This window comes from Palaemon carinicauda, chromosome 16, assembly GCF_036898095.1.
Source record: "Palaemon carinicauda isolate YSFRI2023 chromosome 16, ASM3689809v2, whole genome shotgun sequence".
NCBI lineage: Eukaryota > Metazoa > Arthropoda > Malacostraca > Decapoda > Palaemonidae > Palaemon > Palaemon carinicauda.
In genome coordinates, this window is record NC_090740.1 from 131,567,627 (window position 1) to 131,585,126 (window position 17,500).

Sequence of the window (17,500 nt, forward strand, 5' to 3'; positions counted from 1 at the left end):
TATATATATATAAGGCATGAAACGAAATTATAACTACAGTATAAGTAAAGAGTTAAAAGTACAAATAAAAAACTATAAAGACTAAAATGATTTATTTAGTAAAAAAGATACAGCACGTATAAATAAAAAATGAGACAAGCAACAATATAATCTAGTTAAAAATGTTTAATGTTATGAGCAATGCCACGAAGATAATAGGATGCACATTTGTCACGGAGGTTCTTAGTGCATTATGGAATCCTTCAACATAGTTATTGGTGCGTGGCATACCATTTTCAGTGCGTTCATGAACATTCCATAAACGAATAGGGAAGACTGGCTTGACTCTTCGCCTTCGTTGGCCACGACCTCTCACTCCTCCAATATAATGTTTCAAAATATGAAACAAGCTTTTAGGGAAAATCGTCGTCATCAGTTAATTCCTCGAAGCCATCAATAACATCGTCAATGGGAAGGAAAGCAAGTGCGGATAAACATCTCACTTTTAAACTAAAATCATCTTGGTGATATTGCTGTTATAACTTGTTTGTAAACATTTTGTGAGAGGTGAAATAGGCAACAGGTAACATCTGAACTAGGAAATATATATAATAAACTATTGATGGCCGCTTTTTCAAAATCCATTTTGATGCCACTCTTACTGCTGTAGCACTGTGATTATGCTCGCCTACACTCTTAACGATTTTGTTGTCACCATCACCAACATAGGTGTGTACACGGGCTTTACACAACCTATTTTCGCAATGCCAATATTGCTTGGAACCATCCTTATTAGTTTTGTGTTTATTATATATATAGTTTACATCATCCACTAATTTCTTTAAATTTCTAGTTGAAGCAATTAGACGAGGTATGGGTGATACAATATATATATATATATATATATATATATATATATATATATATATATATATATATATATATATATATATATATATATATATATATATATATATATATATATATATATATATATATATATATATGTATCCGCAAATGCAGCAGCCGTAGTTGATAGCCAAGCGTTAGTAGTAGACTGAGAGTGATATATACATACATTTTCAGGTTCCGATCAATGTTTATATAGTTAAAAAGAATATTTAGACAACCAATTACAAGACATTGTGGAAATTATTTAAACAACCAAATACAAGAACTTTATGGCAATTATTTAAACAACCAAATACAAGAACTTTATGGCAATTATTTAAACAACCAAATACAAGAACTTTATGGCAATTATTTAAACAACCAAATACAAGAACTTTATAGCAATTATTTAAACAACCAATTACAAAAACAGTATGGCAATCATTTAAACAACCACTTGCAAGAACAGTATGTCACTTAAAATAAACTCCAATGTATTCGCGTACACATATATATAGTGATATCGAAATGACCGGTAACGAAAAATCCGTCTCAAAATGTCCAGTAGCGAAATGTCCGGTATCAAAATGTCCGGTACCGAAATGTCCAGTATCAAACTGTCCGGTCACCGTACGAGCAGGGAAGGTGGTGCGAGATTGAATGTCATTTTGAATGGAGAGTTGCTTGAGGAAGTAGATCAGTTTAAGTACTTGGGGTCTGTTGTTGCAGCAAATGGTGGAGTGGAAGCAGATGTATATATGTCATAGAGTGAATGAAGGATGTAAAGTGTTGGGGGCAGTGAAGGGAGTGGTAATGAATAGAGGGTTGGGCATGAATGTAAAGAGAGTTCTGTATGAGAAAGTGATTGTACCAACTGTGATGTATGGATCGGAGTTGTGGGGAATGAAAGTGACGGAGAGACAGAAATTGAATGTGTTTGAGATGAAGTGTCTAAGGAGTATGGCTGGTGTATCTCGAGTAGATAGGGTTAGGAACGAAGTAGTGAGGGTGATAACAGTTGTAAGAAAGGATTTAGCAGCTAGAGTGGATATGAATGTGTTGAGGTGGTTTGGCCATATTGAGAGAATGGAAAATGGCTGTATGCTAAAGAAAGTGATGAATGCAAGAGTTGATGGGAGAAGTACTAGAGGAAGGCCAAGGTTTTGGGTGGATGAATGGAGTGAAGAAAGTTCTTGCTGATAAAAGGATAGATGTGAGAGAGGCAAGAGAGCGTGCTAGAAATAGGAATGAATGGCGAGCGACTGTGGCGCAGTTCCGGTAGGCCCTGGTGCTCCTTTCGGTCGCCTTGGGTGACCACGGAGGTAGCAGCAGTAGGGGATTCAGCATTATGAAGCTTCATCTGTGGTGGATAACGGGGGAGGGTGGGCTGTGGCATCCTAGCAGTACCAGCCGAACTCAGTCGAGTCCCTAGTCAGGCTGGGAGGAGCGTAGAGAGAAAAGGTCCCCTTTATTTTCATATGTTTGATTTTGGCTACCCCTCAAAATTGGGGGAAGTGCCTTGATATATATATATATATATATATATATATATATATATATATATATATATATATATATATATATATAATATATATATATATATGTGTGTGTGTGTGTATTTGTATGTGTATGTATATAAGTGTGTGTTTGTATGTGTATGTATATAAATGTGTGTATTTGTATGTGTATGTATATAAATGTGTGTTTGTATGTGTATGTATATAAATGTGTGTATTTGTATGTGTATGTATATAAATGTGTACATGTATGTATATATATATATATATATATATATATATATATATGTATATATGTATGTGTAATATATATATGTATGTATATCTGTGTATATGTATATATATATATGTGTATGTGTATGTATATATATATATATATATATACATATATATATATGTGTGTGTGTGTGTATGTATGTATATATATCCATATATATATATATATATATATATATATATATATATATATGCATGTGTGTATGTGTATGTATATTTTATGGTTATGTATATATGTATATGTATGTGTATGTATATATAGGCTATATATATATATATTATATATATATAATGTGTGTGTATGTATATATAGACTATATATGTATGTGTATCAATATATATATATATATATATATATATATATGTATGTATGTGTATGTATATATGTATATATGTATATATATATATGTGTGTGTGTGTAACTATATATATATATATATATATATATATATATATATATATATGTATATACATGTATGTATGTATGTATATATATGTATCTGTATATATATATATATATATATATATATATATATATATATATATATATATATATATATATTAGAAGGGGCTGGCCTTTCATTAGAAGGGGCTAGCGTTCAATCCCAAGTATGAGGTAGAAATTTATTTCTATTTGAACACGATGTTGTGTTGATATTTATCCATATTGACTCATTAGGGGTAATTTAAATTAATTACTACCAATTGTGTTACGTGGTGGGCCGGATAAATCGGGCAAAACTCGCTGGTAAGAGACTGATGTCTCGCCGGGTAAATCCTCGGACAGCTAGTTAGCGTCAGGTTCCGATTTCCTTTTATGGCCTCTCGTGGCATGGTTGGTTTCGACCTGGCCTTTCATTAGAAGGGGCTAGCGCTCAATCCCAAGTATGAGGTAGAAATTTATTTCTATTTGAACACGATGTTGTGTTGATATTTATCCATATTGACTCATTAGGGGTAATTTGAATGAATTACTACCAATTGTGTCAAGTGGTGGGCCGGGGAAATCGGGTAAAACTCGCTGGTAAGAGACTGATGTCTCGCCAGGTAAATCCTCGGACAGCTAGTTAGCGTCAGGTTCCGATTTCCTTTTATGACCTCTCGTGGCATGGTTGGTTTCGACCTGGCCTTTCATTAGAAGGGGCTAGCGTTCAATCCCAAGTATGAGGTAGAAATTTATTTCTATTTGAACACGATGTTGTGTTGATATTTATCCATATATATATATATATATATATATATATATATGTATATATATAGACTATATATATGTATGTATTTGTATATATATATATATATATATATATATATATATATATATATATATATATATAGCAAAAGACAGTAGGAAATTAAAATGTTTTAGTACCTAGCGCTTTCGTGCATTTTGATACACTTCTTCAGGGTACTATAAAATGTGAGACAGTTGACGCCAATAATTAAAATAGGATAAAATACCAAAAAAAAAGTAAGTTCAACCATAAAAGAAATGACAAGAGAAACCTTTCAGCTAACTAGCGTTTTCAAAAAATCAAACAACCCATAGCCAAAATTTCTGTTACTAAACACAAAACTGGTAAACAAATATTACAATTCTGAATTGTTGAACAATACTGCTCATAATGAAATTATCCACTTTATATATACCAGCACTAATATTAAGAACATAATCAGACTTTATTTTTACGATACTAGATTCTATAATTCTTTTTATCTCGACAGTAGAGCAGCTCTTATGAATTCTTCCAGTTCAATCAATTGGAATTTTCTCACTATCGTTATGTAGTTTTAAGATTATTGTACTTCCTATATAAATATCTTCACATGTTCAAACATAAGAATCATCTTTTCCATGTCTTTGAGGGGCTTTCATTACTGCTGATGTTTTGAAAGAATCAAAAGTTTTCTCATAGCCTATAAATACCATACATAGGGATTTCTCATACTCTGTTGATTTCTCCATTAGCTGGGTAATTATATGGGTATGGCGAGTTGTTGAATACCTACTTCTAAAGTCTGTATGCTCTCTTGGATGATTAAAGGGTATGGCGAGTTGTTGAATACCTACTTCTAAAGTCTGTATGCTCTCTTGGTTGATTAAAGGGTATGGCGAGTTGTTGAATACCTACTTCTATAGTCTGTATGCTCTCTTGGATGATTAAAGGGTATGGCGAGTTGTTGAATACCTACTTCTAAAGTCTGTATGCTCTCTTGGTTGATTAAAGGGTATGGCGAGTTGTTGAATACCTACTTCCAAAGTCTGTATGCTCTCTTGGTTGATTAAAGGGTATGGCGAGTTGTTGAATACCTACTTCCAAAGTCTGTATGCTCTCTTGGTTGATTAAAGGGTATGGCGAGTTGTTGAATACCTACTTCCAAAGTCTGTATGCTCTCTTGGTTGATTAAAGGGTATGGCGAGTTGTTGAATACCTACTTCCAAAGTCTGTATGCTCTCTTGGTTGATTAAAGGGTATGGGGAGTTGTTGAATACCTACTTCCAAAGTCTGTATGCTCTCTTGGTTGATTAAAGGGTATGGCGAGTTGTTGAATACCTACTTCCAAAGTCTGTATGCTCTCTTGGTTGATTAAAGGGTATGGCGAGTTGTTGAATACCTACTTCCAAAGTCTGTATGCTCTCTTGGTTGATTAAAGGGTATGGCGAGTTGTTGAATACCTACTTCTATAGTCTGTATGCTCTCTTGGATGATTAAAGGGTATGGCGAGTTGTTGAATACCCACTTCTAAAGTCTGTATGCTCTCTTGGTTGATTAAAGTCTAGCTGTCTTTTTATTCGGCCTAACACGTTTTTGAAAATATTTTATATATTGCTGAGAGTAAACTTATCGGGCTGTAATTTTTTAGGTCTTTTGTCTCCCATTTTATGAATTAGTATAATGATAGCTTTTCCAAGCTGTAGGGATAGAGCATTCTTTATAACATTTTGTGTAAATTATAGCGAGTTTTACTATGAAATCTCCTCTATCTATATTGCCCTGCCGCTTTCTCTTTTCGTGCCTTTTCATACGTTCTTTACTTCTTCTGTTACGTTTGTTACCGCCTCAGGTTTTTCATTATTCCTGTTGACAAAGTTATTCTTATGTAAGTATTGTATATCATTGTATAGAAATCCCCTGCAATTTTTATCCTCCGCTTCTTTTGTTCGTATTTCCATTTTCCTCCTTTGAAGCAAACATCTTTTTGCGACCTGTTCCAATTCATCTGTTAGTCAATTTTATGCTTATTCCTTTCTTTGGTGTTGCCTCAACCAAATTTAGTCTGACTGTATTTACGACAGTCTTAGATTTTAGTTTGTACATCGGTTCGGTTAGTTCTGCAAATTCTATTTCATCTCTTGGATTTTACCCTCACTTCCAACCTTTTTTTTTTTTTTTTTTTTTTTTTTTTTTTTTTTTGGGGGGGGGAGGGGTTCTGATTTTTCTTGATCTTGTTTATGAACATTTTCACATCGTGTGGATTCCAATTCAAAATGTTAAATTACTGTTCATGTCTTTTCTGCTTTATTAGATTTCATCATGTAACCTATATTGTATTGCTAAACTAAATTCATCAGATTTTTCTATTACAAGATTTCTTAATTATCTTTTTTTTTCCTTTCCTTAGATCAAAACAAATTTTGCTTACTATTTTATAGTCACATGACTTTAACATTTTGAACATTATTACGTCTGTAACTAAATTAACTTTTTCACTAAGAATAAAATCTTAGTTTTTCCGTTTCTCCATTTGGGCTTCTCAATGTCCATTTTCTATGTTCTTTTTTATAAAAGGTGTTCATGATTTTAATTTTGTTTCTTTTAGCAAATTCTGCAAGCATGTCTCCTCTGTCATTCCTTGTGCCTACTCCAAATTTACCTACTGTTGATTCTCCTCTCTTCTTTGGACCTACTTAACATGGAAAACACCCAAAATAAATGTAAATTGGGGCTTATATTTTTTCATAAATATCTCTAGATCTTCATACAAAGTTAATATTTATTCCCCAATGGAATGCTGTTGGTGCATACGTTTCAATTATATTTATCTTATACTTCTTATGTAGTTATATAAATAATCCTGCAATCCTCTATCACTAGTACTACAAATGTTTTTTATGTTACCTGCGAAATTTTTATTAGCAAGAAACCCCAATCCATTTTCTCTCGTTCCTTTAATTTCCTCTAAAGCCAAATATATGACCCTCTTTACAAGATTCCCCAGTTCTCCAAATTTCACTGAATCCTATTGTATCCCAATATATTTATTGCAAGGTTCAGTTTCTAAAGGTGGCCTGTTCCATTACATGCAAGTCTATATTTTGCTATCAACCAGAGGCAAGGTGAAAGGAAAAAGGAAATAAGGTTAGAGTTATGTATTTATACGTAATGAGAAATAACGAAAGTACCACGAAAACTTACTAAGGTGAACACATCTTAACAAATTGTAGAAAGAAAACTAAGATCCTAAATACTTTTTTTTGTTGTTCCTCTACCTTTATCCCATCCACTTCTTATAATACTTGGTTGATATTGAAATGGCCATTAGGCCTACAGGTAGCTATGATGCTACATATTTCTTATTTTTCTATTAACCGATCTCCGCAATGCAAAAGTTTCTCAGATTGAATACGCAATTACATTGTTTTTAGGATTATGTACAAATGATCCATTTCTTGCGTTAATAGTTCATACATTATATTGATTTTGATTTAATCTTGTATCTGTTCTTTCCACAATTTGTCCAAAGTGTATTTTGTTTCAGCCAATCTTAGTATTAGATTTTTTTTCTTTATAAGCTCGGACTGTAGTTTTAGAAAACTATTTTTTTTTTTTTTTTTTTTTTTTTTTTTTTTTTTTTTTTTTTTTTTTTATAATTTTGAGTCCTATTCCAAGTAGACGCAGTTAAACAAGATTATTTCGTTAGATGATTATAACAGGGCTCAAGGCAACCTGCCTAGACCTTGAAAGAGACCTGTTTGCGAACAGGCTATTGTTATTCAAACTAACATCTTGCAAACGATTCCGTCACTGGCGAGAGAGAGAGAGAGAGAGAGAGAGAGAGAGAGAGAGAGAGAGAGAGAGAGAGAGAGAGAGAGAGAGAGAATATTAAATTCAACTTCACATTGAAATCGAACCTTAGTCTCTATAATTGAAAGGCAAGGTCGCCATCAATCATGTACCAGTTTCTTAAAAGAACAAATAGTAAATTTGGTGAAAGGGCTTTTAGCTACTGTGCGCCTAGACATTATAATAAACTGCCAACTGAAATGAAGGACCTAAAGGGAGCAATTGAATTTAAGAAGAAACTAAAGACATTACTTTTCACAAGATCATATGATTTGGAAGATGCTACAATCAAAGAATTGTATAAGTTATAATGAAAATGTTTCGTTAGATGATTAATACGGACCCGCCCGAGAAGTAGTTCACTCGACTTCAGTGGAGGGTTGGATTTAAACCCAAAACAAGTATGGCTCCAACAGGGAAAAATAGCTCAGTGCGGAAAGAAAAGAATGAAATGAAGTAATACAATCAAAATAAAATAATTTAAGGACAGTAACAACAATAAATTAGATCTTTCATATATAAACTAGAAAAAAGAAAAAACAACAACAAGAGTAAGATAGATAGGATAGAACAGCGTGCCCAAGTGTACCCTAGAACTAGGGAACTCGAATCCAAGATTTTAATTCAATTCACCCCCAGATGACTTATGTATTCAAGCAGTATGGTGTTAAACAGAAATTGGTACTGTATCTAACTTGTTACGGGATCGAACCCAAGTGTGTGTGTGTGTGTGAGAAAGTCAAAGTATGCTGTCAATTATTGCACCCCGGTTTCCGCTAACTACCTTTTGAGCCAAATACAACCAACCCAGCTATCAAACTTTCTATGCTCGTGTTCCTTACTAAAAGTTTTTTTAGATAAAAAAAATTCAATAGTGCTTCATTTATGAATCCAATTTTCAATCAACCTTTGGCGTTACTGATATTTTTTTTTTCTCTTTTGCCAGGTCAGCGTTTGTACTGAGGAATTGTTGGACCACATTCAACTTTTCGGACATTCTGAGCTAGATGCTGCGTCTGCTTGCAGCCAGATAGATGTCAGCTGCCACACTCGAGTATCTTTTAACATTTCTAGATATCTCAACATAACCATACCACCCAAGAGAAACTTTCTGCATCCACTTCCAGGTAAGTTTGCTAAACTTGCACAACCACATCATCATTCTGTTATGTGTATTTTTTCAGTATTTTACTTGTTCTGCGTTCCGTTATGGATGCCTTACCTTTATCTCGACAATGAAGCAGAAAGAAAGATTACAAGGATTTTGGGCGTCTCAGACATTTTAGTCCATCCGCGGAGACTCAATTTGCTCTTGGGTAGAGCAAATTAGTTTAAACTTAGACTTTTCACGGTCTTGTCTAGCTTATTCTTGAATTCATTTACCGCGTTAATGTTCACTACATCCGCAGGAAATCTGTTCCATGTATTTGCCATTTTGTATGTAAAGAAATTACTAGAGAGAGAGAGAGAGAGAGAGAGAGAGAGAGAGAGAGAGAGAGAGAGAGAGAGAGAGAGAGAGAGAGAGAGAGAGAGACCGGGCATGAATGTGTAAAAGTAAGCCAGAAATGGAAAGATAGCAAACAAGTGTGGATAAAATAATTTACATGATCTAGTGCGTAAGAAGTCCACTGATTTATTAGAGTAAAAATTGGTTGCACGAAGAGCCGACAGGTTCTTGTTGTGTAAAGGAATTTTAACACTGACGAGGTGGCGAGTAAACAGGATGTTGATGACTATTGGTTTAACTTGTGAATGCTAATGTTGGTAGGAAGTGCATAGAGATTCTTTAGAGATAAAAGAAACAAGTCTTAAAGGCAACTGGATTTTAGAGTAAAAGGGTGCCTCTATATGTTGTATGGGTCGCTTACTTTACTGACTTTACTTCAAAGGACTTTTTCTGGTCCTATACTACAGGAGAACCCTACTCTCTGCATTACCTACTGCAATTGATTTTATCGCATACATTCCCGGGCATTCAGATTTATACACTGCATATTATTATTATTATTATTATTATTATTATTATTATTATTATTATTATTATTACCAGCCAAGCTACAGCCCTAGTTGGAAAAGCAAGATTTTATAAGCCCAAGGGCTCCAACCGGGGAAAAAAAACAAGTTAACAATAAATCATTCTAAACAGTAACAACTTCGAAGCAGATATTATTATTATTATTATTAAATGCTAAGCTACAACCCTAGTTGGAAAAGCAGGATGCTATAAGCCCAGGGACCCTAACAGGGAAAATAGCCCAGTGGGGAAAGGAAATAAGGAAAAATAAACGATTTTAAGAATAGTAACAATATCAAAATAAATATTTCCTATTTAAACTATAAAAACTTTAACAAAACAAGAGGAAGAGAAACTAAATAGAAAAGTGTGCCCGAGTGTACCCTCAAGCAAGAGAACTCTAACCCAAGGCAGTGTAAGACCATGGTACAGAGGCTATGGCACTACCCAAGAATAGAAAACAATGGTTTGATTTTGGAGTGTCCTTCTCCTAGAGGAGCTGCTTACCATAGCTAAAGAGTCTCCTACCCTTACCAAGAGGAAAGTAGCCACTGAACAATTACAGTGCAGTAGTTAACCCCTTGAGTGAAGAAGAATTATTTGGCAATCTCAGTGTTGTCAGGTGTATGAAGTCAGGGGAGAATCTGTAAAGAATAGGCCAGACTATTCGGTGTCTGTGTAGGCAAAGGGAAAGAACCGTAACCGGAGAGAAGGGTGCTATGTAGTATATACTGTCTGGCCAGTCAAAAGGCCCCATAGGTCTCTAGCGGTCGTATCTCAACGGGCGGCTGGTGCTCAGGCCAACCTACTACCTATGTCCTATATAAACTATTAACAACGTCAAAACAGATATGTCATATATAAACTATAAAAAGACTCATGTCAGCCTGGTCAACATAAAAATATTTGCTCAAAATTTGATCTTTTGAAGTTATTTTGATTCAACTACCCGATTTGGAAGATCATTCCACAACTTGGTAACAGCTGGAATAAAACTTCTTCACTATCGAAGCTCTTAGAAAAAGTCTTCAGTTTCCTCTTGAAAACCTTAATATCTTGTCATTCGGATGTCTCGTGGGAGCCTATTGTATAGTCTCCGGGCTGCATATTTGAAAGCACTAGAACCTTCAGTAGACATATATCTACTATGCATTTCTGCCAAAAAATAGTGTTTTTCTTTAATATCTCCCATACTAATTACTTGGTACAATCAGGCTCACTATTCTATTTAATTTCTCTTCCTCTTGTTTTGTTAAAGTTTTCATAGTTTATATAGGAAATATTTATTTTAATGTTACTCTTCTTAAAATATTTTATTTTTCCTTCTTTCCTTTCCTTACTGGGCTATTTTCCCTGTTGGGGCCCCTGGGCTTATAGCATTTTGCTTTTCCAGCTAGGGTTGTAGCTTAGCAAATAATAATAATAATAATAATAATAATAATAATCAGAATGGTACGTTGACACAGCACTCTATAGACTTAATCCTAATTTTTGGTACTTCAATGTATTAGCAAATCTCGTTAATTAAGGCATTTACTCTTGTCCTAATAAAGTCCAAGCCAAGTGAATCGAGTAAGTAGTTAAAGCAATTATAATACCTACAATCCCCCGTCCCTCCCCTCTCCTTCCCTCCCTTTGTCTAAATCCTCCTCCTATCTCTCCAGTAAACCCTTTTCCTAGTCTCTCCGGCGTCCCTTACTCTTACCTTTTCTGTAGTCTTGTTATATTTGTTAATAACCGATGGAATTGATATGTTGGATTCTTGTTATAATTCTTGTTAGTATTTCATGATATTGTTGTACTTCGTCAGGGTGTATAAGGAGTTAATAGCCTTCAGCCTATTTATCCAACTTGAGGAACCTGCCCTGAGAGTTTCTTTAAACTGTGTAAAAAAAAAATAATGAAGCAAGTTTTCCAAAGGCTGGATTGATGGGCTTTAGCTCCCTGAAAGGTCTGTGTGGGATAAACAATAGCTGTAGTATACAAACGGAATTAAACTGTGACAAAAATAATTGTAGTATTTAAAACCATGATAGAATAATTTCTACGAACTAATAATTTCTTGGATTGTTATGCACAATTTCGCACACACACTCACTCACACTTTCTAGGATTGTAGCTTAGCTAATAATAATAATAATAATGATGATGATGATAGATATGACACTCTACAGGAAAGCTACTGGCTAAAATAGTGGATTCTGGAATACCGCAGGTTGCAAATTTTGTCCAGACTGGAAAACCTTACTCGTACAAATTCATAATCCAATAAAATTCCACTCTTAACATGGCATATTAGAAATTGGTATGCAACAATTCAGCATATACGAGCAAGTATTTTAGGTAAGACTTGTGTTCATGTGGGCAGTTTATCATCAGAGAGCAATTACAAATAATCATCATATTACTTTATTGTATATCTTCCCCTAGGTTACATTACTTAAGGTTAGGTTAGATGTATTCATTGCTTCTTGGTCTCGTAAATTTTTTTTTTTTTCCTCAGTTTATGGTTGACAATAAGGTAAGAAACTGTGGCACCACAAACATAAAAGCATCTTTTAATGCTTAGAATATTTGCATGGAATAATCTTCAAGGATGCTCTGTCATAGTTACTGACTACGTGTTGATAAAAAAAGAGAAATTCCCTATAATGCATTGCTCTCTAATAATGACGTCGACTAGCGTGATTGACCCTCATATCAATCGGGAGAGAGCTGACCATATTAGGATGTCTGCATTCACTTATGGAAAATGCAATATTGTTTTAATTGCTACCATGATTTGGATGTTGGTTCCATGTTCTCGCTGAATAAGTTATGGTTTAAAGGTCGCTCATGAATGGCAGAGGCAAGGGACAGTGACATTGCCCTAGCAATCAGGACAATGCCCTAGAGACTGATCATATATTATATGATCAGGGCCCAAGCCTCCTCTCCACCTAAGCTAGGACCAGGGAGGGTCAGGCAGTGGCTGCTGATGACTCAGCAGATAGACCTATATGCTCCCCCAACCCCCCCCCCCCCAACCTTAGCTCAAAAGGATGGTAAGATTGCAGACACTAATGGCACTAACGAGTCTGAGCGGGACTCGAACCCCCCACTGGGAAACACCAGGCAGAGACATTACCCATCATAGGTAACAAGCAGGTATGTATAGTAGGTTAGTATTGATAAAATGGTTAAGAGGCTATAATTTCATAGTTTTATTTATTTTGATGACTCCAGGAAATGCATAGTGAATGTGAAGGGGATTAGTGTAAAAGCTAGACTACACTGACCCGTTAGTGTGCTGGGATGATAAGTGTCCGAAGGTGTAGAGTTTCCACATTACATCGCATCTGTCTGTCCGTTGGCTCTTTCCCAAACATTGCAGAAGCCACTCCACTATGGTTTTATGGGTTAACCGATCACTGAATGCTTGTTTCACGTATGTAATGCTACCCTTTTAGCATATCATAAGGTGAACCCAGAGAGAGAGAGAGAGAGAGAGAGAGAGAGAGAGAGAGAGAGAGAGAGAGAGAGAGAGAGAGAGAATTACAAGGATTTTGGATGTTTTTGGATTTTTAGGCCATCGGTGGACCCTTGGTTACAGCGAATTATTTTAAACATAAGAGTTTTTATGATCTTGTTTAACATATTCTCTAATTAGTTTAGTGTTAATTATTCTCTGCATCCTCTGGAAATCTGTTGCATGTATTACCACATTGAGTGGTGGTGTATTTTTTTAATTCGTTGTATAATGGAGAGAGAGAGAGAGAGAGAGAGAGAGAGAGAGAGAGAGAGAGAGAGAGAGAGAGAGAGAGAGAGAGAGAGTGTTTACGAAAGTTTTTAGTCTGAACAAAATACATTGCCAAATTTATTAAAAAATCGATCAATTTAGGCAGGTGGTTCGCAAGAATGGTATAGCAAATAACACAGCAAATATGCCACATGATTATAAATTAGTACAATTAATAAAGATAAAATTAGCAATCTATGAAATTGTATTGAATTTACTTTTACACAATTCTACATGCTTTCCTCACCAAACCACCCCTTACCTTGTTCCCTACCACCCCCGTCCACCGACCTAACAACCAAACTCTTCACCATGAACTATTCACTGTGTATGGCACGTTTTCGACTCCTGAAATTCTCGAATCAATAGATATTATGGTTACAATGGGGCGCTTGAGACGACAGGACAATTGTATTTGTCTACATATTTTGAAATCAGTTCTTGCTATAATAGGCAGTCAGTGCAAATCAATTGGTATACAAGGAAATATTCAGGAATATATTCCACGCATCTCTGACCTGCCTGAAGAGCCTGTGTTTGAGAAGTTGAAGAAATAGTTTCGAGTTTCACTCTTCGTTTAGTGGTGGTTGATACATTATTAGTAACTATTCTCAGTTACGTGTGATGTTTATTTTAAATTTTCTCACACATGCGTCTAGCGGTGGGCGAGTCTACATTTTCCCCATTATTATTATTATTATTATTATTATTATTATTATTATTATTATTACTTGCTAAGCTACAACCCTAATTGGAAAAGCAGGATGCTATAGGCCCAGGGGCTCCAACAGGAAAATAGCTCAGTGAGGGAAGTAAACAAAGAAAAATAAAATTCTTAAGAGTAACATTAAAATAAATATCTCCTGTATAAACTATAAAAACTTTAACAAAACGAGAGGAAGAGAAACAAGACAGAACATCGTGCCTGAGTGTACCCTCAAGCAAAAAAACTCTAACCCAAGACAGTGGAAGAACATGGTACAGAGGTTATGGCACTATCGAAGACTAGAGACGGATTCTTTCGCCACTTCCATAACCTATTGAGATGTGGAAGTGGGGAAACTTTCAAATGCAATTAGGGAAAGGGAATTCATTTAGGACCCCCTATGTTTTCGTAGATTTCACCCCCGAAGTCAGTATTCATCCGATCAATACTAAAGTCAGAATAATATTTACTATTGGTTAGCGGATGCCTCTCGCCCCATTGACTGAATATGACAGACCTCCTTTGATTTGTCAAAGTATGTGTTGCTATATTGCTTTTTTTTTAAATGCTATATTAGTATGATTGCTATTTTTAATTTCTTATGCACATGCATTTCGCCTCTTTGCCCTTTGTTTTTTACTTAAAAGGAGGGTCATCTTTAAATACTTTGTGTCTTATAACAGAGTATTTAGAGAATTCCACAGAGCTGTTAGTTATCAGGAGAACAAAATCTTTAGCCACCTTGTTTATTTAGATTTGACAGCGATGTCACGCCGTAGAATTAGATCAGCTACATAAATTGCGGTAGGGATGATCTCTTGTAAGACTGTAATGAAAATCATATCAAAGATGGTACCAATGTTAGGTCTGACCCCAGGGATGAATATGTAGCATTTTGGATAACGTACATCAAAGTACAAGTACTTACCGGCAGTACTTTGAAAATAATCGCAATGTTAAGTAAATTGCAAATATTTTGTGAACATTACGCAAGAACAACTGAAGTAATAAGAAAAAAAAACTTGGTGGACATGTGGTCTATGACCTAAGGACCAAAAAAAAAAAGAGATTAGATAAGAAAATACATCGAAATACAACTACTCAGTGTAGTTAAGAACAAAGTAAGATTGCTTAGTGTGGCGAAGGTATGCTCTGTGCTGTGTGCTGTTGTTTTCCATTCATTTGATATTGCTGAAAATCGGATGATTCCCCCCCCCTTTTTTTTCCCCAAAGATAGCGTGCATTACATGATTGGGAAGACTATGGCTATCGATTAACGCAATACACTGGATTATTGAATTTATGCCAAGGTTATCAAATATAAAATTATTGATGCGATAAAACGATCTCTAAGTAAGGTATATTCAACTTCAAATAGATGAAACCACTATGAATAGTTGCTTGTATTAGGAGCGTAAAGGTTAAAGGTGTGTGGTTTCAATTCCAGTTTCATTAGAATAAATTATCACCAGAACGTCAGTCGGGCAAGCTCAACCCACCACTCTTACGCCCAACCACAGTAGAGGGCGCCCCCAGTAAACAGCTTAAATCCACGGTCCCTGGAGGAGATCGATCTGCTGCCTCGCCAATTCTAGGCAAACGCGTTACCGCTGTTCCTTGCAAGGAAGGTTATTTCAAATAGGTGTTTTATTTTTATTTTACCAATCTTTATAAGCATTATCACCAATGTTTTCCTGGTAGTTACTACAATCTTTGGTGATTTTTTTTTTAACCTTAGTGGTGTATTTGTGAATGCATGACTGAGGGAGCACAATTGATGCTGGGGAAACCCTGGTATAACAATCCTGCATCTGTATGCTGCGTCAATATCCAAGAGACTGTTGTCTAAACTTAGAAATGTCTTCAAATATAATGGAGCAATGCATTCGTCATTTAGGGTTGTGGTAACATCCCTGATTGGTGAACGCCAGATTGGGGTTAGTCCCGCTCAAACTCTTTAGTTTCTTTGGTTGCTGTAACCTCTTCATCCTTGTGAGCTAAGGATGGGGAGTTTGGGAGAGCCAGTATCAGAGTATCTGCCGAGTCACAAACTGCCATTGCCTAGGCCTCCTTGTTCCTAGCTTGGGTGGAGAGGGGGCTTGGGCGCTGATCATATGTATATATGGTTAGTCTCAAGAGCTTTGTCCTCCTCGATAGGGCAATGTCATTGTTCCTTGCCTCTGTTATTCAGGAGCGGTCTTCAAAACCTTAAAAATGCTCAGATATTTTTTTGTATAAAAACAGATTTACGGATACAGAGGTTAAGGTAATGGGTGGTGGGGGGGGGGGGGCGGTGATAGGGTCATAATAATAATAATAATAATAATAATAATAATAATACCCAATCATATCGTAGGGTCATCTTCCTTCTTACAGTACCAAAATATGGGACTTGAGGGATCAAACTCCAACTTTTTATTTTTTCCAACTTTTAATGATCAATCTTTGCACATATATACGTACCTCCACACATTAAATTTCATATATTTCCATAAATCAACATAAATTTTCATTTGACTTAAGAATCATTTATAAAAACTACTAAATTTACTTATCTAAATTTTATACAGCAGGTGACAAATTAAGATGATTCATCAAGACCCAAACGAATTCTGAAGGGAAGAGTCTGAGATACGGGCCAATAACTTCTTAGAATAAAAACATTACTGTAATAACATATTCTCCATTGCAAATTTGTAAAATATCTTGAATCTTAATAGTTTAGCACTGCTAATACAAGTCTGTTGTATATAGTAAATGAACAGGTTACTTTCACTTTTAATTTCAAACATTAATTAGTAATTGTATTTAAATAATCACACCTTTTTCCTCCCACTTGAAATGTTGTACGGGTTCATTTTACGACAATGAAAGCATATATGTACACCACAATATTTCATTTCATATACTGTATACAGATTACACGCCTGGCTAATACAATTGAACACAATTTCAGCAATAGAATGGGAATAGAATTTTTTGCATGTATTCAATCGCCATTTGACTGTATACCACTTCGATGGATACGAATTTTCGTCAAGATGACACCGAGGACTGTATTAAAATCACATTATAGGAATATTACACCCGAACACTTTTCCTCACAGTTAAGTCTCAAGAGTCAATTTAACAATTTTTACTAAAGGGTCTCGCAGTAGAGAGCATGCTTTCGCCACGCCAAACAATCTCCAAAATATGACGGATTTGTCCCTGGGTCATACGCCAGATATTCGCCGAGTTTAGTTGAAATTGCTATAGTAGTTTTTGCGTAATGTT

At 35.2% G+C, this 17,500-nt stretch overlaps 1 protein-coding gene across 1 annotated transcript in view; it reads left to right on the forward strand.

Moving 5' to 3' along the window:
- Positions 1–17,500, forward strand: part of LOC137655568 (uncharacterized) — a 346,296-nt gene that overhangs the window by 30,760 nt on the left and 298,036 nt on the right. Inside the window, exon 2 of the mRNA XM_068389468.1 lies at positions 8,673–8,853. Within this exon, the coding sequence (XP_068245569.1) occupies positions 8,673–8,853 (181 nt within the window). The remainder of the gene's footprint in view (positions 1–8,672; positions 8,854–17,500) is intronic.